Source organism: Apteryx mantelli, chromosome 2 (assembly GCF_036417845.1).
Source record: "Apteryx mantelli isolate bAptMan1 chromosome 2, bAptMan1.hap1, whole genome shotgun sequence".
Taxonomy (NCBI): domain Eukaryota; kingdom Metazoa; phylum Chordata; class Aves; order Apterygiformes; family Apterygidae; genus Apteryx; species Apteryx mantelli.
In genome coordinates this window covers 17,440,084-17,466,640 of record NC_089979.1, presented here as the reverse complement: position 1 = coordinate 17,466,640, position 26,557 = coordinate 17,440,084, and the positions used below count along the sequence as shown (strand labels likewise).

General features: G+C 35.1%; 1 protein-coding gene across 1 annotated transcript in view; it reads right to left on the bottom strand.

Moving 5' to 3' along the window:
• CSMD3 (CUB and Sushi multiple domains 3) overlaps positions 1–26,557 on the bottom strand; it is a 734,654-nt gene that overhangs the window by 540,832 nt on the left and 167,265 nt on the right. Inside the window, 2 exon segments of the mRNA XM_067292283.1 lie at positions 15,514–15,579; positions 24,147–24,341. Coding sequence (XP_067148384.1) covers positions 15,514–15,579; positions 24,147–24,341 — 261 coding nt within the window.

Below are 26,557 nucleotides of genomic sequence, written 5' to 3'. Positions count from 1 at the left end.
GGAAACACATAAGCATTATACAGGCATACCTTGGAGACATTGTGGGTTCGGTTCTAGACCACCACCATAAAGCAAATATCGCAATAAAGCAAGTCACACAAATTTTTTGGTTTCCCAGTGCATATAAAAGTTATCTTTACACTATACTGTAGTCTATTAAGTGTGTAATAGCATTATGTCTAAAAAACCAATGTACAAAATGTGACACAGAGACACGAAGTGAGTGCATGCTGTTGGAAAAATGGCGCCGATAAACTTGCTCAACACAGGGTTGCCACAAACCTTCAATTTGTAAAAAAGCAATATCTGCAAAGCGCAATAAAGAAAAGCGCAATAAAACAAGGTATGCCTGTATTCTTTGTGTGTGTTTTCTCCCTTCATCATAATGAAAAAAAGTTTTATATTCAGTCTCGTGTAAGCCAACTGAGGTTCTTTTTAAGAGCCATTCCTTTAGAGCCATTAGGGCCTGTAATATACATCCTTCTTATTTCACACATCATTTCCTCAACAGGTAGTAATGGCATCTTCAGAACCATTCTGGTTTATGATATGAATCCAGCACATTATAGATATGAGCCCAAATCATTATGGAGTTTTTGCTGGAAAATTACGGCTCATGCATAATAGTCAGCCTAAAATCCCAGGTTTCCATCCATTTTATTGTTCTACTCAAAACTTAAATAAGTGATTAGATCACAGTCCAAACATTCATCTTCTTTTTTAGCTAGCTTGTTATAAGTTACTAAAACTTACAAAAATTTCAACTCCTGAGATTTAAATACATGGCAAAATATGAAATAATGACCTTGTGGAAAAAGTGAGCATAACAGAACTGAGCTAATCATAAATACAAATAAAATGCATCTTATCAATGCTGTTTTTAAATAAGAATGTTGCAATGCTTTTATTGCCATCAAGCTTCACAGCACTCTGTAGAAAAGTGTATGGCCACAGTAGTTTAAATGCACCTCTCAGATTAAAACAAAAAGGTGAGTATGTAGAATGTAAACAGTCTCAGAATTAAAACTCTGAAGTCCCTGATGACAGACCTGATACTAAACCTCACTCCTGAGAGAATATGGAAAGGAATTCTGAATTCTGAAGAATCTTAGCTTTGTTGCAATGCCCCTATTCATCTTCAGGCAGGGTATGTGCTACAGATGCTGTTGGTACATGTCCTTCAGTATTGATGGGCTTGCACATCACAGACCCTATTTTGTGCCCATTAAGCAAAACAGAGCTTTACAGATTATGTCAATAAAAGCATGAGATCCTAATCTTCTACTGACCTCACCAGGTAAGGAGTTTTGTACTTTCAGCTCACATTGGTCTTGGCTTGAATTTCAGACACAAACTACTCTTGCTGAAAGGATACATTTCATAGAACAAGGCATTAAACTATTCATTTTATAAAGCCTTGTGAAGTATCTTCTTTTCTATTTATGATTAGAACCTTTCTACGCATTCAAATAACTGAATACATACTTTTACCGCAAAAGTGCTCTCCTGATAAAGGTAATTAAAATCAGAATTTACAGGGATCCTGCTATCAATAGGTGATAATCCATTATGATTTATTTGTAGAGTGTGAAATGGAATATCAAAATACAGTAAAATCATGCTCTTACAGTGTCTGTGTGAAATAAATATCAAAAGGGAGTGAATATGGACCTTGTAACTGGATGACACTAACTGTCTGCACACCAAGCAGGAAGTCAGTGATAGAGCTAGGATTCAAAAAGTAAATAAAAAATTTTGACTCCTATAGTTAAAGCAGAAGCCTGTGACAGCTATAAGTTAAAACTGCATTAACCAGGATATAATTAATATTAGCTTGCCTTGCACCCTAATGTAAGTGCATTAAAACAGAGCAACCAACAATGTATAAGTATTTTGCAGTGTTGTGATGGCATAGCCAGACACAAGGTGCAAGCATTTTCCAGAACTATGTGATCACCAAAAATGTTTGTAGCTGCACACAGAAGGCATCCAAGTAACAAAAAGTTCCCAGATAAGATAAGCACCATTGACTACAAACTGATATCTTGCCGCTTGCACAAGGATGACTGACAAAATCAAAAAAACTCTAAGATAAGCAGTACTAGAAGAAGAGGAGAGTCCCCTTTTGGAGAGGGGGACAAAATAGCATAAAAACATCAAGCATGATGAGGAAAGGTGGAGAAGAATTAAGCCCACTTCAGTTCTGGCTTCTCTCATCAAAGAACTCCGACGCCTGACCGCCTTGACCTTGGTGACCAAGAACCACCAAGGACCGCATTCATCAGTGCTCACTGTACGACATCGGCTCTGGGGTGTTTTGTACTCACAGATAATTTAGGATATGTCTTAAAGAATAACAGTTTTGTGTATGTAGCAATAATAATTAATAATATGTAAGAACTGGCCTTTGCACTGTGTTAATTAGTAAATTATTGGATCTAGTAAAGTTTAAAGTTTAGAATTGGCCTGATTTGTTAGCCTTCTAAACTCTCCCACCACAGAAAGCTCTGTTTCCCTGACATATACATGTGTACATATTTGTATATTCACTTGCAACACTCTTCATCCAATACTTACTAGAGCATATTTTTTATGAGGATGATAGGATGATATGTGCACTGACAGATTTTGCAATTCCATCTGGACTAATGGCTTTACACAGGATTTACTCAAGCAAGATATAAATACTTGGAAGAGTATTTAGAGATACATGAGGAAAGAACTTAGATCGGCATGTTGAATTTCATATCAAAGGAATTTACAGAAATAAATTCAAAAGGAAAAGGGATTTTAATATCAATGCTGGCGCAACCTGAATTCTAGTTACGTCATGAATGAACTATGTTCTGGGCATCTTCAGTGAAACAGCAAAAAAAATCAAGAATGAAAAACAGACTGGCTGAGAAAAGAAATCATACAATTCATTGGCTGTCAGAATATTTACATTAGGTGACAATTTTCAACACACACAATGTAAAAATGAAGCAATAAAGCGCTCAACATGTATTTTCATCATGATGTCAGCATAACAGTTAGAATCAAAGAAAAACATGTTCCTTGCATTACAATACAGACGACTGGAAAGCTAAATAATTCAACAGCAGTATAAATTATTGTAATATAAATTAAACATTACACTTAGGAGAATATGGTTCATATGATTACTTGCATAGCATAAACCAAAGGAAGCCCAGGATTATATTGCTGAAACTTGATGCTGAACTGACTATACAAATGCTTCAAAAACTTCAGCTTGGCTTCTTCCCACTCCAACAGCTTTCAAATCTATAGCCTAACTTTAATCAAATTTGGCAGGAAAGAGACATTTTGAAAAACATCCCCAAGATTTTCATGAAAATAGGCAGCTGGATAGAAGACAGAAATATAAATTACTGCTCCCTTTGCAGGAAATACTGGAGTGTGAATGCAATCATACTATTAGGCACTGAAAATCCACAGAGGGGAGAGCCTCAGCAAGCCAAGATTTGTGAGTTCTACTGCTCAATATTTTTATTACATTTTTGTGCCACAGCTGAACACTACCACAGAAAAAAATATATTTTTTTGGTTTGTTTGTTAGTTTGTTTCTGAAGGACTAGCACTGTGGCTGAATAGAGCTAAGTAATGTTTTGGCTTTACTTTTAATATGTTGTAAAATCCTTGATACTTACAACTTTATTAATTAATTTTTACTCATATTCTAAAACTAACTTGTTTCTGTAAATGGTTCCTTTTCCCTCCCTTCTACAATAATATCAGCTAAATGACTACTAATTTGGAACCATGTTCTACTTGCTTCCTATCCCTGCCCCATTTTCTGATTCAGGAATTTTATATACTTCTGCAGAAATACTGAATTAAAAATGAAAGTTTAAAAATTAGGGTAAACGTTATGCTTTCCAAATTTTCAAAACTTGTGAAAAAACGTAAGCCCTGTTCTATGCCTGTGAGGTACCATTTAAAATGTATGTAGGTAACTACATAACTTTAGAAATAGAACCACAAACTGAAAAATAACATGAACATATAGAAAGGCATTGGCTGAACTAATAGTTGAAAAAAATGCTCTTTTTTCCATTATAGCTAAAAAACCCCCCAACTAAATGTGCAGTACTTTCATCTTAACTTTACGAGTATCATTTGAAGCACACAGAGGAGCAACATGTAAGAACATTGTTAGATTCTTCTGGCAAATATCTAACATTTGCAATTAAAAATGAAGCAGATAAATGAATGTTGTTTTGCTGGATTTCTTTACTTTCTCTTTATGAGCATACTGTGCTGTAATCAATAACTCTTTACAAGCCTATCTGACACAAATAAATTGTTAGCCATCCAATCCATTATTTTGTGGGCAAGACAAATTTTAGTGTATTTCTTCATGCCACACTGAAAATCTTTAACTGAATTTGGCCAGAGGGAATATACAATTTTTGACAGAACACAATACAATAAATGGTTATAGCAAATGAAAAGCAGTAGCCTTGCAATAAGATCATATGTTGTCTGACATGGAAAAATGAGAGAAGAAAATGTAAGTTTATACAGCCTAATATTCAAAAGTATTTTTTTCAAACCAGATTCATACACATACAAAGAAATACACGACACCTCTCTGTTGCTCTGGAAAATTTTAAGATTATCTTGAATATATTTGTATCCTTTCTCCGACTTTCTCCATCTCCTCATCTAAGCCTCAGCTTCACCTTTCTCCTTTGGTCCTTTTATCAATACCCTATAACCAATGCATTTTTTTTTAATGTATCAGTTTATCTTCCGTCCCGTCTTTGTTTTTGTTGCATCAGCAATGTCAAAATTGTCCACTCCATTTGTCAGAATCTTCTTGCCTACCGTCTGTTGTCTTCCCTGATGCTGCTCCTTATTGATGGTCTGGTCTGGTACTTTGAGACAGATTTGCCAGCATTTTCTTTCTCTCTGCTTTTGCAGAATCCGCGTAACCTGTAGGACTGGACATCTCATCTAACTTTTGATATATACACAGTAGAAAACTACATTTGAGCCAGTCACCTTAGGATCTTTTCATAACCAGTAGTGAGAAATAGCCACTTTTAAGGTGCACCCTATCTGATTTACAAGACAAGTACAAGAAAGACTGACATACTAGAGAGAGTCAAGCAGAGGCCTGCCAAGATGATTAGGGGGCTGGAGCACATGACATACAAGGAGGAGTTGAAACAGCTGGGTCTGTTCAGCTTGGAGAAGGGAAGATTTGAGGGAGATCTTACTGTTGTTTTCAACCACCTGCTGGAAGGGTGCAGAGATGGAGCCAGACTCTTCTCAAAGGCTCACAGTGAAAGGACAAAAGACAACAAATACAAGTTGAAACATAGGGAATTCCCATTCAGCATAAGGAAAAAATTTTTCCATGAGGGAGATCAGACAGTAGGACAGGATGAGAAATGCTGTGGAGTCTCCATCCTTGGAGATATTCAAAATTTGATTGGATACAGCCCAGAGAGAAGAAGAAGTTTGGACTAGAGACCTCCAGAAGTCTCTTCCAACCTACATGATTTTATGATTCTATGATTTATATTAGAAGTGAACGTTAGACAGACTGGAAATGCTTTATTCTCTCTATTGGCCTCAAAAGTAGCCTAGATAGGTAGTCAAAATACATATTTCTACACTGAAGATGTCTACATTGGTTGAAGGAATCTACCACATCCTGTCTAGTCCAAATCCAGCTAAACACAACTCTGATTTATAGCCGAACTTAAGTCAATCCTACTGGAATTTTGTAAACTCTTTGGTCATTAATCAGCCCTCAGAACTTCTAAACATTTTGAGAACTATCATAAAATAAATTAAAAGTATTAAGTGGTAGAGATGTGAATTAGTCACATAAATAAGGAAAACTAATTATCCTGAGAAGAAAGGCAGAATTGAGAAATGCAAAAAGTCTTACAGAAAAGCAGATTTTCTTAAACTCTTATTTTTTATAAATTCCATAACAGAAGATGATGCTTCTATTATTAAGATAATACAGCTTCATTTCCATCACAAAGATAGATTTGACGATGTATTTGCTGCTATCCTGTTGAATGAATCTTTCCTTAAAATGTTTTCCCAGCTAAACAATATTTTTTGCAAAATATGATTTCTCTACAGTTGCCATCAAACAACTCAATTGGGTACACATAGTTCGGAGCCCAGTGGGGATATTTAACTGCAAACATTGCAGCCCAAGAAAAAAAATGTTTAAGTTAAAGTACTCTGTAAGAACAAAGGAAATTCGGAGATGACATAAACAAATTAGGAAAATGATGGAAGTCATATGCCATGGAATTGAGCTTTTATTTCATTTTTTATTTTCTGCATAATTCTAAAAAAAAGCCACTAGAAAAAGAAATATAATAGAAATATAGCAAACCTCTTGGTCACTTTTCTTCAGTCAGCCTTTGGTCCTCACACAGCTTAACTCTGCTCTTACTCATTCCCACTGTCTTTAATGGGAGCAATACTAAACAATCAGGAAATGGCTTACACACACAACATTTTAACACTTTTTTTTATATATAAGCCTTATATTTCTCTTTACATCATTTATAAACTTGGCTCCTAATCTTTTTCTCATTTTCCAAGAATTTCCTTGCAAATTCTGGATCTTCCAAGGCTAGTGAGTATTTTGAAATAAATACTTTGACATCCATTAGGAAATTCATTTGTCCTAAACAGACAATTTTTTAAAACACTTTTAATGAAAGGAGTCCAAAATTTCTATCTCATTATGATCTTACCTCTTAAACTGTCTTAGCATTTACTAATACAAATCTAAATGTAAGCTTGGAGTTATGTTACAGCACTGAAAATGTCTAACAAATATTTAGTTCATGTGTCCTAAATGAACTTTCGCAAAGGAAAGAGGAATCTGAACTTCTTGAAAATACATGGGCATACTGAAAAAAACCCTCCCGAATAAAGGGGTTGACAATTATATTTTAGAAAGAAATAATCCTGAGAATTGAATCATCAGTGGGTTTTGAGTTTTGGTCCATGGACCAGTGACCCTACTTCTTAAGAAGTTAACTGAGAAAAATGTCTATATCTTAAATGTCCTAAATAGGGTTAGATGCCTCCATTAGGAAAATTAAAAATTTACAACAGAACCCACTCATCTCACATATTAAAAAAAAAAAAAAAACCCACCTTCCAAAGTTGTAATAAAGCCAAGTATTGGAGATTCTGCAGCCTTCCTGAGCAATCTATCCCACTGCTTAATTTTCCACCGTATTTGAAAAGCTTTTCCCTTCCCCCCAAAATGTTACTTAGATCTTCCCAGCTCACAAATAATGTGACTAACTTGTAAATGAATAACAACATTCCCCCAAAGTAAAACTGCCTAAAATTAAGAGAGCAGCACAAGGACTGAACATTTGGTTCATAGAATCACAGAGCTTATTATGGAAAGCAATATATTCTATTTAGTTAGGGAATGAAAGGTTTCAATTTATTGTGCCATTTGAAATGAGACACTTATGCATAATACAAAGTAGCTAAAAAAGAGGTTGGGGGAAACGAAACTGGAGAAAGATAGGAGTTCTTCTTAGCAGCTTTAATAGGGTTATTGTTTCCATGGAAACGCTTCCCATATGCTGGATAGAATTCTCTGGGGAACTGCTGATCAAATACTGCAGGACTTTCTCATTGTCTAGCAACACTCATTTCATGTTTTTAAGAAGCACCACTCTGGTTAAAAACACAGTTACATTATCAGAGAAGTAACCCACTAGATAAATTTCATAGAGAAAAGGAAAAAAAATAGCAACGCAACTCCCCTGCAGAGAAGGACAAAGTGATGTTTTGGATTGGCTTTCTACTCTTACACACAATTTAGACCATAATTAATTTCTAATAAAAAATATAGATAAAAGCAATCAAAATTCAAAGAAGCAACACACAACATTCCAAATGACCCTGTAAAAAACCTCAAATCCACTTGAGCTGAGTTGAGACTGGTCATCCTACACATCTGGTGTGAAGTCACTCTACACAAACAGTACAGCATTTCTTTTTCTATAGAACCTCAGTGAAAATATTCTCATTTTTATGCAATGTACTATCCCCGTTCACCGCATATTTAATACAAGAGACAAACTGCATATGCACAATATATCCAAAATGCCATACTTGCTTCATGTTTGCAGAAAAACTCTATCGCGTGCAGTGAATCTAAAATCACCATCAATGGACCTGAGCCCTGAAACACAGTGTGTACCAGCTGTTGAGGCACTTGCAAACAGTTGCCTGGTGCCCTGTGCATTAAGACAGGACTATCTTGAATTCCTTGCTTTTGCTTGGGCAGTCTTTACTTCAGCCTTATTGTTAGATGAACTTTCACATTCTTCCTCATTAGCAAGCTCTGCAAAATGGTCTTTGTATACTCCTCATTTACAGATTCTACAAAAGGCTTCAGCTTGCACAGTTCTACTTTGCTTGTCAAATATTTGTTCATATTAAATACTGTCAATTGTTTTGACTTTTTTCATCCATACTCTTACAAAATAAATTGCACTAAGATTTGCAGCCTCTGAGGGCCTGTTATGAGACCACAAAAATTGTGTGTTGGCTGTTTAACTACCTGCAAGAAGTGCCTGTGACTTAATCAGTTCATTTATCTTCATTTGCTATTTTGGTTTCCTTTAGTCTTTCATATGAAGTTGAAATGGTAACTTAACAACATGAAATCTTTGGAGGTAGCTATGGCACATATTAAACTTAGACATGAATTGTTTGTCATCAGGAATCCTTAAATAAATAGCTGGGGGCAAAAAACCACAACTCAAACTAAAATTCTGTTTTCTCTCCAGAATTCCATCTTCCTTCCTCAATATACAAGTTGTACAACAGGCACCATTAATTTAAGGAAGTCTTTATATCTTTATATTTACATCTTCACTTTTTATATTTTTTTCTATAGATGTGTGTTGTAATGATCCACTATTTGAAAGCCCTTATCTAACAGAGATACCTGAACACTGTTCAGAAATATGTTTGTTCCAGTAAAGCAGTTGCTGGCATTGTTCAAAACGTAGCTAAATATTGATGACAAAGCTCTTCACCAGCAACTCCTAATGTGGACCATGGATCTTTCAGACCGTTATGCAAACAATGGCACAATGGTTAAGAAGGAAGACTGATCTTTAGAAAGACTGGAAGACTGAAATACTGGCAATGACAGGAAAGGGAGCTTTTAGTATAATTATTTGTGCACGTTTAGAAAACCTCTCAATTGGACTTTCTATGTGCTAGCCTAGCCAGGAAATGGCTGAAGTGCAGCAGAGCCTACCAAGCCTGCCAGCTCTCAAGCTGACAACCCACAGATTATATTAATTTATTCTGGGACTAGAGGACTACAGAATCACTCATGTCTGTAAGCCATCTTCATAGTGCTTGTGCAAATCAAATAATATGTAGTGTTGGAATTTATGTCTAAGAGAAAATTGTTTCGCTAATTGGAAGATGATTATAGCATCTTCATTCAAAATGGTAGTGGGATAGCAAATGGCATGGTAGACTTGATACACAAATAATTTTTTTCCACAGGTAACTGGAAATGGGATGGCTGCGGATCATATATGCAGTAGCATAAAACAAAGAGCATTAGCATGCAGGGTCATGTTTGTCACCTATAAATGACTCTTTTTCTCTGGCTTTTCTATGCGCGTATGTACCGTAGGCCAAGCAATGTACATAAGACACCAAGTAGTGAGCAGAAGGTAGTATTTATAACTGAGAACCAGGACACAGAAACTCCAATGTGTTGTCACAGACTGAGGAAGATATTGCAAAACCAGCTTAACCTGTAGGTGTTCTAGCAACCAGAGCCTGGGATAGCAGTAAAATCTTTTAATTCACTGACCAAAATCAGAAATCAGTTCTGGAGTCTAAGAATTAGCTCATGTTGTTAAAGAAATACTGCTTGTAAAGCAACATTACCTTATGATATTTATACAAAGCAATGCTTTTGCACTTCTTGTGGACACTTACACAATGAGGTAAGGCAGAAAATCTGACAGGAGAGCAAATATCTGAAAACTACAGCTTTGAAGGATAGATTTAAATGCAGGTGCAACATGCAAAATATCATCCTGGAACAGGGTTATCCACACATTTTTTCAGTGTCAGCTTCTCAGAAGTTCTGTAAAAGGCAGACTGTAGAACAGAGGGGCAGGGATCCCACATGCAGAACGAGTCCAGCTTTATACTGAAAGGAAAGTCAGATCACTGGGCTTCTCAGATACGGTCTTCCCTTTTCCAAAATTCCTGTGCTCTTGTAAAAGAGTCTTCTTCTTATAGTATAATATCTGTACGGTATTATCATCCCCAAAATTTTTAATCTTGCCTGTTTCCCCTGTCTTTCTTACCTGTTACCATCATCTTTAAATTCATCAGAAGAATTCAGTAAACTGTGACTTATATTCTTTTTCAATAGCAAAGTTCCCTTCATTTTTCACTTTCTATAGCCTTTGCAGTCTTATAAGTATTGCCACCAATTATCTGCCTTTTTAAACTTATCTCTTTTCTTTTGATCTAGGACTATTAAACCTTTCATTCATTCCATTTTCTGTCCTTATTATTGAATCTGGTTTCTCTACAGCCTTTCAGAAAGCAATAATGTGCCATATAAGCCACTGTATAACTTTCCTTGGTCTTTATTCGGTCCCCCCAAAATTCTAATTCGAACCAACACATTTGCTCACTAGAAATGGAGCCCCCCCCCGGTACCTACAGCTGAATGCAACATACCTGAAAAACAGCCTGAGATCTGGCTGCGTTTGGCTACAGACTCTGAGGCCTTTGTATACCGATGTACGAGGAGGAATAGTTTCTGACAGAAACTTGAGGATAAATCTCTGCTCCAGATACTGTATTGATGCACTGAGGCAAAGAAAAATAAGTTCTTTTATGTTATCTCCTTCTCATCTTAACACATTTGTGTTATATAGGCTTTTCCCCTTAAGCTGTTTTTAACTAGTAGGTATGCTGAAGGTCTTTCTATTTTGATAATCTTTGTAGCTAATGTAAAGTATATTTGATAAACAATTGTGATGCAAAAAAAAAGTGTCAACAGTCAAAAATGAAAGCAATCAACACAAGCATGAATATTCACTTATGCATTTATATGCATGCTCCAAGGAGAACCACAATTCACAGGGAAAATCCGATGCCATATCAGTCACATGGTATCACTGTTTTTAAAAATTACAGAAGACTGAAAGGACCAAGGAGACATGACCAGGTAAGCAATGGAGCCATTGGGTGGCCTGACTCTTACTGAAAACTCCAAATAGCAATCTGGGGTCACATGCCTCAACAGACCATGGAAAATACTGAGACTATATTCTAAAAATCCATGAAAATATGTATACAGTGCAAATCTATTACACAGCTAAAAAAATGAGTTCAAATATTTGATTTTTTCTTCTATTCTAGCAACTAAGAAATTTTTTTCATTCAATGTTCAGCATTGTATCACCTTTCTGAAAAACAATTATGCATTAAAATGTAGAAAAGGGTTGGTTTAAAATACCTTCCAGCTACAGTTATTAGAATCTTAGATATTTGAAATCTATTTTCTAATGAGATGAAATGGAAAACAGTAAGTTATTGAAAAAGTTCTTTTTATTTTTTTTTAACTCTTTAATACTGAAAAAAGGTATTTAAAATCAAAATCTGTCTCATGGAAAATACTCAGTGGTTTAAACTTTGAAGGGTCCTAAACCCTGCACTATGTTGCTTACCTGTAATACAGCATTAACATTTTCAAGTGTAAGTGGCCAGGGCTGTAGAAGAGAATTCATACTGAAGCACAGAAATAAGGAACTTGATTGCTAGGGTCTTATTTACCTGTGCTGCTATTAATTTGTGAATGAATGGGCTCATCACAGGAGGGCCACGGAAAACTGAGTCTTAGCTGTAGTTCTTGTACTCTTAAATAAAACAAATGGTATAAAATGTCATCCTGAAATACCTGAAATTCAGCCTGAGAAACATAACGTGCACTCTGGCCTCTTTGATCACTACAATTTTTAAATAACAGTGGGAAGTGATTACATGTATAAAAAAGGAACACCTGGTTTATCAAGGCTTACTGGATGAATAGAAAAATGTACCCCTGTTGGGACTGAAGTCAAGAAAAATATTGTAAAACTCTCTTTTTTTTTTTTCTAACGAACAAGTGTAATATGCATTGAAAACAGCTGCATCATAAAAGGATTTTTTTGTCTTTTTGCTTTTAATGTGGGATAAGTAACCTTAACACACAGAAGGAAACACCTTTTAATGTATAACTAAATATGTAAGAAGAATAGAATGATAGAAATGAGCTGGCTTCCCTCCCCAAACATGATATAGCCAATGTGCTACATATTTTACAAAAATATGTAACTATTATAACATCTTTCTTCTGATGGTCATAAAGACATTTTTAAGTAGAATAAAATAGAGTTTAATGTAGAAAAAAAATAGACATCAATTATACATGACTGAAACATTCATCTGCTCTTCCAGGGAGCTCCAGATGAAGAAGGATGAAAAGGGGAGGATCTTGCTCTATTGACATTTGGTTGACAGAAGGGAAGAAAAAAAAAAGAGACAGGGAGAGGTCTGCAATGTGGTGAATTACTATTTTGTTGTTTGATGATAGGTGAGTACCTTTCTATGAAAAAGGCAAGACTGTTGCAAAGAAAATGTTATACTGGTAATAACATAAAAAATAGTATCAAAAAACAGCCACCAAACTATGCCAGAATGTGAGGCATTATCCAAAAGGCAACAGCTCACAGACTCAGAAAGCAAGTTATAAGGAAAAGCAGCAGTCTCTTTTAAGAATTCTTTCTTTTTCTTTTTCTTTTTTTTTAAGCAGAAGTGATTTTTCTAAGTAAGCACATATAGCTATTTTGTGTACTTGTTACATATACTTGCTTTTCTTGCACACACCAAGTTTACTTGAAGAGCTGCAGTGACCAGCAAAAGTGGCTAATGGAGCAAGAGTGCAGCTAGAGAAACCAGCACAACCAGAGCAAGCAGGGCTGCTAGGAACAGCTAGAAAGAGCAAACGGTAGACAAGCCACTTCACTGACGTAGCTACAGCTCTCATGAGGCTTTGCAATATAACAGTGCTAATGTTTGTTAATGATTGTAAAATTTGAACCCAGTCTGGTGCTGTTGGTCAGGTCCTGGAAAGGGGGTTGGACTAAGAGACAAAAGCAGAGATAAGGCTTCCATTCCCCTCAAACTGTGTGCCTGCTCATATTAACAGGACTGTCCACAAATAGCGAAGGAACCACATTTTATATAAAGTCTAAATTGGGTGTATTTTGTAGAGACTGCTCATGATAGAAACTGAACACTTTATAAAATCCTTGTGAGTACATGATGTCCAGATGGCTTGTTTAAGAGCAAGAAGCCCTTTGAATCCCCAATGAGAATAAAATTCCTGAAATAGTTTGTTTATGAAGTTATGATCATTATTGTTATTCAGAAAACTCTGCTTTTTCTAATCCTGTTCAGAGGAACAATTTTACAGAAAGTCATTTTCATGATACATGCAGGTTGGCCTGAGGTAAATAGTGCCTAAAAATTTTTATTTGATGTCCAAAAACTCTGGTGAGCTGAATCTCTGAATATTTCTTCTTTGGTATTGGTACTGAATAAAATAGGAGAAAAGAAAGAGTTAAACCACAGCATTATTCCCATAAATGTGTGCATTTTGGTTTTTACCATATATAGTTAGAAAATTGGAACCTGGCACAGTATTTCCAGCCAGCCTGTATTATACTACAGATTTGTAGATTGCAGTAAGTAAACAGAATAGTATTCTGGGAGTTTGGCCAGATTTGTCTACAGCTCCTGGAAACCTCTCTTTGTGATTTATGCCTTACCACAAGTGCTTCATTCCATCATGTAAAAAGATGAAAGCCTGCCTTTCTACCTGAAATTCAACAATTAGTCCATTCTGATCAAAAAAAAAAAAAAAAAGGTAATAACTAATCAAGACAACTTTCTTCATTTAATTTTTTTTAAAACACAGAACATTATTTTAAAAACAAAGCAAGAATTAAAATAGCCCTCAGAAACCAGCTATGTGAGTAATCGGATGCACCAGCAGTTCAGAGAGCAGAACAGAACATGCTGTAACTATGAGCTACAGATCAATGAATCACAAAAATTCTCACCCATGGTCTTCTTAATCTGGGCACAACACTTCAAAAGAAGACATGGATAAATTATCAACAAGCTAGAAGAAATGAGCAAAAATTACTAGTGTTCTCAAAAATGTGGCCTGTGAGGAAAGAGTGTATTGGGATTATTGCAAATAAAGAAGAGAAGATCAATAGTAAAGAAGTACAAGGAAGTTGCAAAGAAGAGAATAGCCAGTTTCTATTGTGCAGTGGTACAAAGTTATACACTGGACAAAAGACAACATGCTTAAACTGTAGCAAGAAAAATTAATGTGGAACAAAAGAAAAAAAAGACAAAACCCCCTTCCTAATTGTAAAGATAAAGTGTGGGAAAATACAGCCTTTGGAAAAAGTGAATGTTTTTAAAGGACTATCTTGACAAATATCTACAGAGAATAAATTTCACTGTGAAACAGGGGTGTGGATACCTTAAGTTCTTTTGAAATCTTTCATGCTTGCATCCTGCCACGTTGCCTTTCCAGAATATGTCTGGAAATGCTGCATGAGCTGTCCCACCATCGCTCAGTTACTCCAGCAACATTACCACTGTGACTGCATGTGGAGCTCCAGTTCCTCCCACTTGTGTCCCAGGCTACATGCATTTGTGTATATGCTTGAGGCAGGTGTCCCTTCACCCTATTTCATCATTTCTGAAGTGTCTCATATTCCTGTCGCTCTACATCCTTTTCTTTTGACTCCACTGCTACCTGACTTCATTGTGGTCAAAATCTTCTTTCCCCATGGTTCCTAATTTAAAGTTCTTGTCCTTTTCAACTTGATTAGGTTGTAGGATGTATTAATGCTGGACAAGGTTGTGGTGCCCTAGAATGATATGGGAGACAACTTATGGACGACATACAGACTCTTTAACTTTGGACATAACATCAAAAATGCAAAATGAAAGATAAGATGGAAATGTGTCACAGGGAGAATTAATGCATAACTGCACAGTAGAAAGTTTGTTTCTCTGAAGTGTATATGAGCCACTGTTAGAATAGCAAGACTGGGTTCATTAGACTGATGAAGTAACTACTGTTCCTAAGTTCTTACAGTTTTTTTTCCCCTTTATTACTGCATTTTTATCAGACAGTCTTAGAAGAACCCCAAACCAACCTTTTGACATATAGTAACAGAGAGAACCTTTGCCCATAAACAGCTCTGCTCTGGTCAAATAAGGTCAGCTGCGCTGATTGACTCAAGTGTTTTACGCGCTAACTTTGTAGAGATCCGCTCTCAAAGGTTCCAGCTTTGAACACAACTCAGAAGGCCAACCTACAACACAAGTGAGCAAGCGAAACAGGCTTCTTACCTTTATGCTCATTACAGTCAGTTCTTTAAGAGACTAAGTCTAGGCTATCAGTCATTTCTTGGCTATCTTAAATAAAATGAGATGTGTCATAAACTTTTAATAAACTGTGCTACTGTTTCTATTGCATTTAAATGTCCTTCCAACATCAACACAATTTATAGCAGATCATTTTTTAATCTCTTAATTTGCAGAGATGAATAAAAAGATGACAAAATAATTCCCTGAGACTTCTGAAATTCTAAATATATTTTTGTAACAAAACTGAACCATCCTCAGACTGCTTTATCAGTGGACATCCATAAATATTATCTCTTTCAAGACAAGCTGCAGATTTGAAATCCATCACACAAAATAGAAAAAAATGCCTTCTTAGTGTTCATATAAAACAGCAACACTCATGCCAGTGTACAGGAAGATAATTTAAGGCTAAAGGACAAGATTCATGTTCCATAGGAGAATCTATAATCATTCCTTAGTTAATAAAGATGTAGCCTTGAAGAATATTAAGACATCATATTACAATTTCATCAATGAAATCTTTCACCTTCAAAAAGCACTACTGGCAATCAGTTGTATTGTCAGATAATGATAATTCAAGGACTTTAAAGAATTTTCAGAGAACTAATTTTTTACTACTTCTGCCTTCCATATTTAATTACAACTGTGCTATATATCACTGTTTGCAAAATGTTATTTAAATACTGGGCAATGTCCTCAAAATTTGCATTTATACCTAGGTAAATTCTAATTTTAGACAGAAATTGGGAGACATGAAAAGTTTTATCAAGCCAAAATTTTATATAATCTGGAAAAAAACAAACTAGTTCATTTAAAAGCCCATGTCAGGAAAAGCTTTTTGGATTAAGCAGCTTAATAAGTTGAGGTAATGAACCTGGGATTTACCAGTAATTGCTTTCAGAGTATCTCAAAGTATTTTACAGAATATTATATATGCTAATTGATCATTGGAAAGGATTTATCCACCAATACCACAAAGAAAATGTGGCCAAATACAATGTAAGATAGAAACAATATGGAAATAATTAGGTAGCATAGGTAGAATTTACTAGTCCGAACTGGAATTGGGCTAGAGCTATAGGTTTAACACCGCTCCTCTTTGAATAGTCTTAAAAGGTTTTCTCATAAATAAACTCAGCTAGAACTTGGTTTTAAACCTCATGTGAAAGCCTGGGGCTTTGTTGGAATGAACCCCCCAAGTATTATGCTATAATGACTATTGTACTCATTACCAAAACAAAAGATTTTAATTGTTGCCTATTATCAGCCTAAAACAGCATTGCACTTTTCCAAGTTTCTCCTTCCCATTCAGTCATCTTGGCCCCTCATATTAACCTTCCCCTTTCAGTTTCAGGTGTAAATCTCACTGCTGTGTTGTTTTCTGTGACAATTTTGCAGCATAATTTCAATCCTATCTGTGAAGATGGTCAATGCATCATTTACTTCTATGTCCTTATTGCTTAAGAGTATTTTAATAAATCAGGTGCTAAAACCAGTGTTTGAAGCTTTTCATTAACTGCTCTCACTGACTTCAGGTCCACTCGTTGTAATTAGCCCTAATTCCCAGCCTGGAATAGAACTGTGAGCTCAAACATTTTGATATTCATGAGATTCTATTTTTGTTCAGTACTGGATTAGATGCCTTGAGTTTAAAATCTGGTCTTTCTCTTATCCTCTGCCTTGCCTGTATCAATAAATATAATGATCTTTTGTTATTTAATTTGATCTTATTGGTACTCTTCCACCAAAAGTAGCAACAAAATGCATTATCAGATCTGCCCTCTCATTACCTCTGTGTGAACTACAACTATCTGCAAATGTTCTCTTTCTGGAATAATTGCATATTCTTTCTCTCTCCTTCTAACCACAATTTCATTTATTTAGAAACAAGTCAGTTCTGCTGCTTTCCCCAATCCTCTACATACTCTTTCGAGACGCAATTTACGAGACCTCTTTTCTATTTTAAGAAGGTTACTGCACCAATGAATGCTAATTACTTTGATCCAAAGACATTTTTATTCTGGACCATATCGCTCCAGCTGAGGATTAGCCCTTTGCTAATGCAAGTTTCTAAATGATCTTAGGACAGATGCCTTCAGTGCCGATAGGAAATCTTGAAACCCCAGGATGCTGAGCAAAGCAAAACTATGCAAGCTGCATGAAAGCGTGATTCTGATGCTCTGATTAAGATTCAGATTCAGATATATTATGCTTATACATTTTTTATTACTCTTTAAAAATAATCCAACATGTTTTTCAAACCAATCTCACATAGCTATACTGGGGCTTTAGCCAAGAATGAGTAGTGACAACTGTCTGTATATAAGAAAGAATTAGAAGTGGTGAAAGAACCGATTTCAGAAAATGCTGCTTGTTCCCTATGAGATGTAATTTATTCCTGACTTTACGTTAGTGCACTTTATTTTCCTCCATGTACACTCTCAGCTCTACTAGTTAATGCACTGCACGGCAGCAAGTGCAGTACTTTGACTTTATCTCCTGCTTCGGTCTCCCTATGCCCTACAAAGCTGACTTACAACAAATACACAAAGGCAGAGCCAGCTTATTTACCACTTACATTACTGGGTCCTGTTTACCATGCTTTCACAAAATCATTTACCTATCTGCAACCAAACCAACACATTTATCTGTCCGTGAGATGTCTACATTGCTATATAAAAACCTCTTGGTAGTTATGTGAAGTTTAATTCATTTTTTTCAAAATTCCATATTATTATAGCCCATATATAAGCAGATATATCCCTTCAAAGAAAGTATATTGGAGGGTCTACAAAACTACCTCAGAAATACTTTTATTTCATTAGAAGGCGCTCTCCATTTTACATGACCTAGCATTTATCTGATGTAGTCTATTCACAGAAATATAGCAGTGATTTGCAATTAACAGATTTTCCTTGACAGTGGCTTCTGCACACAGGAAATGGCAAAATACTTCATAGTGAGCTGGATATCCTAACACTCCAATTTGACACCTGTTAGAGCTTTTTTGCATTATAGGTGTATAAATACCTCAGATCTCGTTTACTGGGAATAAATGCAGGGCAGAGGGAAAGATGAGGTATCTTTACAGCATTTATACATCTATGTAGACAAGTATAGATAAATTTATCTTTATATACACATATATAAATGTCAATGGAGAATTATAGAATCTCAAAACTTGGAATTTAGTAACAACTTTTTTAGTCTCTTACTAAAAGTTGGGACCTTTAATTAGTCTCTACTTTTGTCATGACAAAATATGGAAAAAAAACTCAGTATCCTCCCAGATAGATAATCAAAAAAGTTAAAATACATTTTGTCTTTGTAAAAAAAGTACAGTCAGGGGTGTGCACTCTTATTACTTAAATACATGTGAATTTAAACAGGGGGAGAAACAAAACCACTTGTTAAAAAACCATGCTCCTAAACATGGGCAGCTGGAATAGAATATGTGAAAGGGAAAAGATTTATTCTTGTAAGCAGATTTTTTTCCTGCTTTTCTGAATAGCATATCTATTCATAATGAGTAGGAGTCTTCTGAACTAATCATTTTATTCTGTATTTACAGCCAATGGAACAAAATGCAAATTTCTGTGTATGGGTGCAATGTGACAGGTGTAATTTATTCCTTTCTAAGAAAGAGGTCTAAAGTTACATGAGATGAAAATGTTTACTTAAAAATGACATGAATAGTACCTTGACGGTGTGCAATTTTGTCTATTGACTGTGAAGGGAGTCTTAGACAACCAGACTTGATATAAATACCTAAATTATGGAAACCTAAAGTCAGATGGGCTGGAACCTGACCAGTGTCACAAAAAAAAAAGACATATATGTCTGGAAAAAAGAACTGTGAAGTGGCAAGATACCATTTCAATGGGCATTTTGACAAATTGAATTTCCACCTTGTCGTCATACTGTCATGCTTGCATGTGGTTGTGTGTCTACATCTCTGTGTGTATTTAAGCTAATATACTAACTTTTGCCATGGATACAGATGCCAGGTTCAGATGGTACCTGAGCTCCGGAGAGTGTCCTCTCAAGGACAGTTAGATAGCTTCTGAAGTACGAAGAAAGAACTTTCCCAAGTTCTCCTTGCTATGTTCCTTCACTGGGAAAAGAAGCAACGATGGTAATTTAATTCTGGATCTCTGTAGCTGCCTGTCCTTGGGAAAGAGCTTCTAGGAAGTCCAGAACTGAGACTCACCAGCAGGATGTGTGAAACCAGGCCTTGTATATTGTGCCTTTGCCTCCATAAGTGAAACTAAAAATTCCAGCCAGGAAAAGTATTCCGATATTTCTATCTAACATCATGATGGAAATTTGAAAATATGACATTTCTCATTTCTCACATTAGAATATTGAGCATGTTTTTGTTGAGTATACCAAAATGCTTTATTTGAGCTCATTAAGTGTAACACAATGCTTCATTTTAACTGAGTTATAAATGAAACTGAATTTTCCCATTAAGGTGCATCACCTGACTGGAACTTGAGCTCAGTATAATACACCTATTTTCCTATGTGCTACTTCGTCTTTCATGAAGCATTCAGTAATTTAGCAGCGGTAAAGCAATATCTTTTCTCGATCCCACTCTAAAAAAAGTAGCTGAGTAATTCTTGAAAAAGCTTAAGTATGAATTTAAATTTAATATTAATGGAAAGTTGTGACTGAAGCAGCAAAGGTATGAGCAACTGAAAAGAAGTTTTATTGTGACAAATATTTTGTAGCTATAAGTACAGGCAAAGATGAAAATTTTTAATAGAACTTTTAGGAATAAAAATAACACTATTCTCTTTATATTTTTTTCCAAATTTCTGAATTCTAAAAAAGCAGTTTTAGAATAAAGATTTTTACAACATAATTGCTACTTTGTCCTGGGCAGGAAAAGCTTTAAAAATATAAAAGTCAGAATACTTCCTTGATTGTGAAAGTGTATAATTATTATAACCTTTATAGAATGACAATATTATATATAAATTATCTTATTTATTAGCCACTGTAAATTATTTTTACCTTGCTACATTATGTAGAAATTGCAAACTGCAACATTATCTTAGGAATGGAAGGTGAGATGATAAAGCTGATGTCATGTTTCACTATTAAAAACATCAAAATTTTTTTTTCAGGGAAGAAGACTCTATTTTAAAACTAGTTAGGGGTTATACACAGTATACACAGTAGAATTGACTGCAACACAATAAAACTAATTTGGTTTTCTTTTAATTAAGGTACTTTTGCACTTATAGCAAAGCCAATAAAGATAAAAGTATTTTAATGAATATCAAAACATGTAAACGACAGGTGAAAAACTTTGTGCATTCTAACTATTATCACTGATAAACGGGTTATGAAATAAAGCAATAGTTAAGCGTGTGCACTGGTTTTCCAATACAAACCTATAAAGACTAGTAAAGAAAAAGGAAGCTATTTAGAAGGAACTTCTTTTAACTATGAAGAAAATGTGGCTAAAAAAATAACTTTAAAAAGTACAAATATCAGTGTTGTCCACCAAATTTAAACCATAAGCAGGTAATCAGGTCTCATGAGTGGACACTTGTGGCAATAGGAAGCCCTGGTGATTCCAATGAAATTCCCCTTGCTGAAACATCAGTGTGTAAGAATTGGATCGTTAAAACACAAATACGACCCTCCCCTCCTCTTTCTACTCTCTTTCTTCAAAGTGAAGGTAATGTAAAAGAATGATCTCAACAAAAAAATTACTCCCCAAATTTACTTGTTCTGAACGAAAAGAGGCAGATGAAATGACATTTGCATACATATGATTTAAAGAGATTTATTAGCTTAACTCCACAGGCATCTAACCATGCTGTAAGTTCAGAACTTTGTTCAATTTATTTACTATACATAAAAAAAGCGCCAATATATAAAATTAATAATGAACCAACCATACTTTCTTGCTATTCTTGGGGCTTTTTTCCCTATGCTATTGTCATAGCAAATCAGACAGATTTCTCAGGTCATGACATTGAAATAGTCCATCTTTCCCTAGTCCAACTAATTAGATGAAAATGGACAACTATAATATGAATTTCTGGAAGACACCTGGCCATATACTAAAAACTATTTGCCAAATTCTTTAGGGTTGAGAAAAATTCATTCTGAAGCACAGATACATGTACACTCTAAAAATACACACAACTTCACTTGCTCATCTTAGGATCCCCTGTTTTAAATGTAATAACCACTGGTGGAGAACAATAAGACATTTATAAGAGGAACTCTTTAAGGATGAATATTTAATCAAAGACAGTCTCCATAACAAATGGAGAGAAAGAGATAAGAAACTCATTAGTGGGTAATCACCTTTAGCAATCTCCTGCAGAATTCTGTTGCATAATTACATTAGGCAAAATTAGGACAAACCTATTAGAATGGAACCACAAAGATTTCTATATTAAATGTAAAGCTAGATGTTTTTCATATCAAGCAAAGATTCATAGAAGGAGCTATTGAAATTAATTAGTCAAAATTTTCATGGAATATAGACCAAAAAAAGCCTTTGCAGTAATTTGGTGCATTAAGTCTTTAAACAATCATACCTGATGTAAAAACTCAAATTAATCAAGAATCTATCAATCACATTCATAGGTAATGTTTCAATAATTAGTAACCATCACTATTAAAATGTGCACCTTATTTTTTAGCTTTAATTTGCTCAGCTTTTATTCTTTAGATTCTTCAGTCTTATTGGGCTAGATTAGGGAATTGTCTACTCTCAAAAGATCTTTTCCCTCTGTACTTGCTTCTGCAGTTAATTAAGTCACCTCTTCATCTTCTTTCACATAAACTGAAAAGATGGAGTTTCTTCAGTCTCGTGACAAAATGTCAGTCTTCAAAACTAATGTAATATGTTTCGTCTTTTTCTGAGCCCTTTCCAATTTTTAAGCTCAGTTTTGTCCTAGAACTGAACACTATTCTCATAATGACCTCTCCAATCTTAAACAGGAAGAAGCTATGCTTTTCTCATTCCTATACGACAGTCTTCTGCCTACACGTTAGAGTTATGTTTAACTGCAGGACTATTTGGGGAGCTTATAATTCCATCTCAAAGTGACACTGAGTTTTCAAAGTATTTTCACATCCCCTTGAAATAAAAAAAGGAAATATATTGAAAGATCTAGTGAAAACAGAGTTGTTTCAAAAGAAAGAGTGTGCAGAACTGTAACTGTCATAATTGCCTGACAAGTGGAAGCATCAGGTTCAAAATGCCTCATCATCCTCACTTCAGAGCACAATTTTTTGTCCTGATTCATTTCAAAACTTGAAGATCAAGGACTTGGACAATGGTCTAAGGTCCAGTTCACCGATCTTCTACTGTACTACAAATTGTATGATTTGTGTAAATGTAAGATTTGTGTAAAAAATGTACGATCATCTCCACTACTGAGATTTGGATTTAAGCCTTGATTATATATCTGTCTAAGGATTAGCTAGTGTTTTTCTGGGAAGTAGGAGGGGTGGACTTTGGCATTTATTTTATTTTATTAGAAAAAAGTATTACCAGTAACATCTTTGTGTTTTCTTCAAGGTCATAGACAAGCATATTAAAAAATACTAAGCAAGGAATAGGAAGCAGTAGAACTGTATTTCCAATGATAACCATTTCCCATATGTAATTACTTTTTGTGAGACTGGTATGTCTGTTAACCAGGTTTTAATCCAACTGAACATCTGAACTACACTTATTCTTTTATTTTTTATTTTTTATCACAATTTTATTAAAAATATAATTTCAGTAGGAAAGCTTATGTAGCCCATATAAGACCACATCAAATTTTTTAGGCAAAACTAAATGTTCCATTCTATAGAGTTAACTTGTAATTCTGTGAAAGGATCTCAAGCTTGCCTGGCGTAACTGTGTTACTTCAAAATGTTTGCTAACTCTATAGTATTTGGTTGTATATAATAGTGATAGATGCTCCATTATATTACCTGAGCTCCTTGTGTTACTGTACAAACATTAAGTATTTCTCCCTGAAAACCTCATAAAATAAGCTTTTTCCATAAAACGGGATTCCTTAGTTCTGCTATAATTCTAACTTGAGACAGGGAAAAGGATTTGACCTACAATGTTATTTGTTAGAGCACAAGGAATACCTTGTGAAGAATTTTTAAGATATCAGATCCAACAGAGAGTGAGGCTAAGTTCCCCTAGCTCAATTGCTGGGTAGTTTCAAGTTTCTGTTTGGCATGATTAGCTCTATATCCCAGTTAATATTTGACAAAATCTCAGCCCTTAGGAAGTGTTAATGGACCCCAAATTTATATTTTCTTAGTTGTAGTCATGTTCAACCATACTGAACACAAATATTCATTATCTACGCATTGCTAGGTTTCTAGCTATGAAATCAGATTACATATATTTTAAAATAAATGTGAAATAGAATTTTAATAGGATATTGACTGAAAAATTAGCAGGTGCATATACTGAGATACATGTATATGAGCAAGACATCAAAATATTCCCCAAAGCTTTTGTTTCTTTAATCGCAGTCTAAAAGTTAATAATTTAAACAGAGATTATAAGTTGCTCAAATGAATAAATATAATGGATATATTTAAAAAAATTACTGTAGCATTTCTCTTACCTCTGCAAATAGGAACTGGGAAGTCCCACGATGCTGTATTCACAGAGTTAGCTATGCAAGTAAGCTGAGGATGGCCATCCAAAATGTATCCAGTTACACAGCTGTATCGGATTTTGTCACCAACATCAAATCTTGTACCATACAAGATACCCTTTGGTGGAACTCCGGGATTGCCACAAGAACTACTCTGTAATTCTGGAAAAGACAGATTTATTATTACTTATAATATTTTTATAAACCAACACCATATTGCACTGAAGAATATAGATAATGTAAATTCTGGCAACTTAGGGCAGGTAGTGTTTTTTCATGCATATTATACAACTCTCAACACTGAAAGAGCCAGTACTGACTTAGTCTATTGAACTTACGTATCTACATACACACAAGTAGAATATTATCCAAAAAAGAGCACCATGTTTTCCTTAAACAGCAGCTAGAAACATATTAATGTATTTTTCTTAATCAATAGCAAAGAACTGCTTAGAAAGGAAGGGGAAACGAAGGAACTTGATATATTTGTGATTATGAGTTACACAAAGGGAACATAGTAAACAAAAGTGTTAAGATAGACATAGAAGAATATCAGGTTTGAATCAAGCAAAATTTGGAAAAATGAACAAAAGTAGTTAGTACAGAATATTGGGAGAAAGTATTAAGAAGCATAAGTCTAGATCTGATCAGGAAGCTGATGAATGATTTGATAGTTTCCAGATGATGGGACAAAAGTGATGAGATACCACAAGCAGCTGAATTCCAAGCAAAGGACTGGTTGGTTTAAACGTATGGGATCTAAGAAATGCCACAGATCTGGGTGGCTTCTGCTCTGATGCGGAGCTCTAAACCATTCAGAATCCCCAAAGAGCCCTGGCTCTGCTTCTGGTTTGGTTCTTGAGGAGATGAATCAGAGTTCAGATTCACTAGTGAGTGCTCGCACACCAACTGTTTGCCCTTTTGGCAGATGTTTCAGCAGCATCAATAGCTTGATTGCAAAACTTTCTGTAACTTACTGCTGAAGAAGTCTTTCAGTTAATGGACATAAAAAGACAGATCTTGCACAACTGTGAGCAAACAGAGATTCCATAATCTCATCCTGAATTCTTAAAAACTTTTACCAAGTATACTCATCTGCATAGTGCTAATAGGGAAGAGGTAAATCAAGTGAACCTGTACTTGAATGAACAGCAAATTTCCCTAATCTACAGAAGTAAAGAAACAAGACAAGAGCCCAAAGAACAGAAGTGTGTATATGTATTGTCTTACTTCCTCCCTTGTGTTCCTTGTAACTAAATTACTCCTCTCCATTCTTGATGTATACATGTGCGCATGTGCACGCACACACACACACACACACACATTTATATATAAATATATAAATGCGCATAAATATATTATGAAAAATAAATAGAAATGCTAATAGGCTTCAATTAAAGAAAAAAATAGATAGAAATGAATATCAAAGCAATCAGTAGAGCTCATGAAATATGTTATATTGTCAAACTGCCATGCCAAGAACTACCACATACTGGACTTCTGATACCAGGCAGGAAAAAAAAAAACAACCAAACAAACTGTAAACGGTTATTAAAGGGAAGAATCCAGTATGGTCATATATAAATTACAACTATGTGTTCATCTTCAAGACCTGCAGTACCAATCCTGTTTTTGTAGTAAGATGAAAGTAGGATTAATTAGGTATGCAGATGGACTGCTAATGTGGCTGCTTCTGTGTTGTAGCATTGTCATTGCTTTCTTTTTTTTACATAACAAACTGCCTCAAACTGGATTTGATTTTCATCCCCTTGCACAAGGGGATGCACAAGGATGCACAAGTAAGAAGAAAGCCTGTCTCATGCAGGTCACTTGGAGGATCATCTAAATGGCTGATATTCTTAATGTTGCTTTATCAAGCTACGTGTTCTGTCTTCCAGCAAAACTCTCCTTGCCTCAGATCTGTTTGCAGATTTGAGGAGGCAGCACTGCAGCTAATTCCTGCATATTTTGTCCAGAGGAAACCTCTTATGGGCCCTTTCAAGCTTTTCAAGGCCATTCCAGGTTTCTGCACTATCATACAATGTCAAATTAGAGGTAAGAATATCTTCCTGTGATTTTTGGTTATCTTATATGTCATATTATATTAACTTGAAAACTTTGCCTGTGCGCAGCATTTTTATTTTGGGCTTCTCCAAGAAGATGATATCTTTCAGAGGGCTGCATTTCCTAAGCGCTCTGTAAAAAGGTCACAGAATGATTCCTTGTCCTTTGAAATGAAGGATATAATGTTTAGTGATGCCTTTAACAGTCACTGCATAAAAATGCTTGCTTTATTCTTACTGCTGTCTCATCAGATATTACCTTCAGAAGGCAATAGGTTCTTATGAAATAATATTATATTTTAAAGCATTAATTCT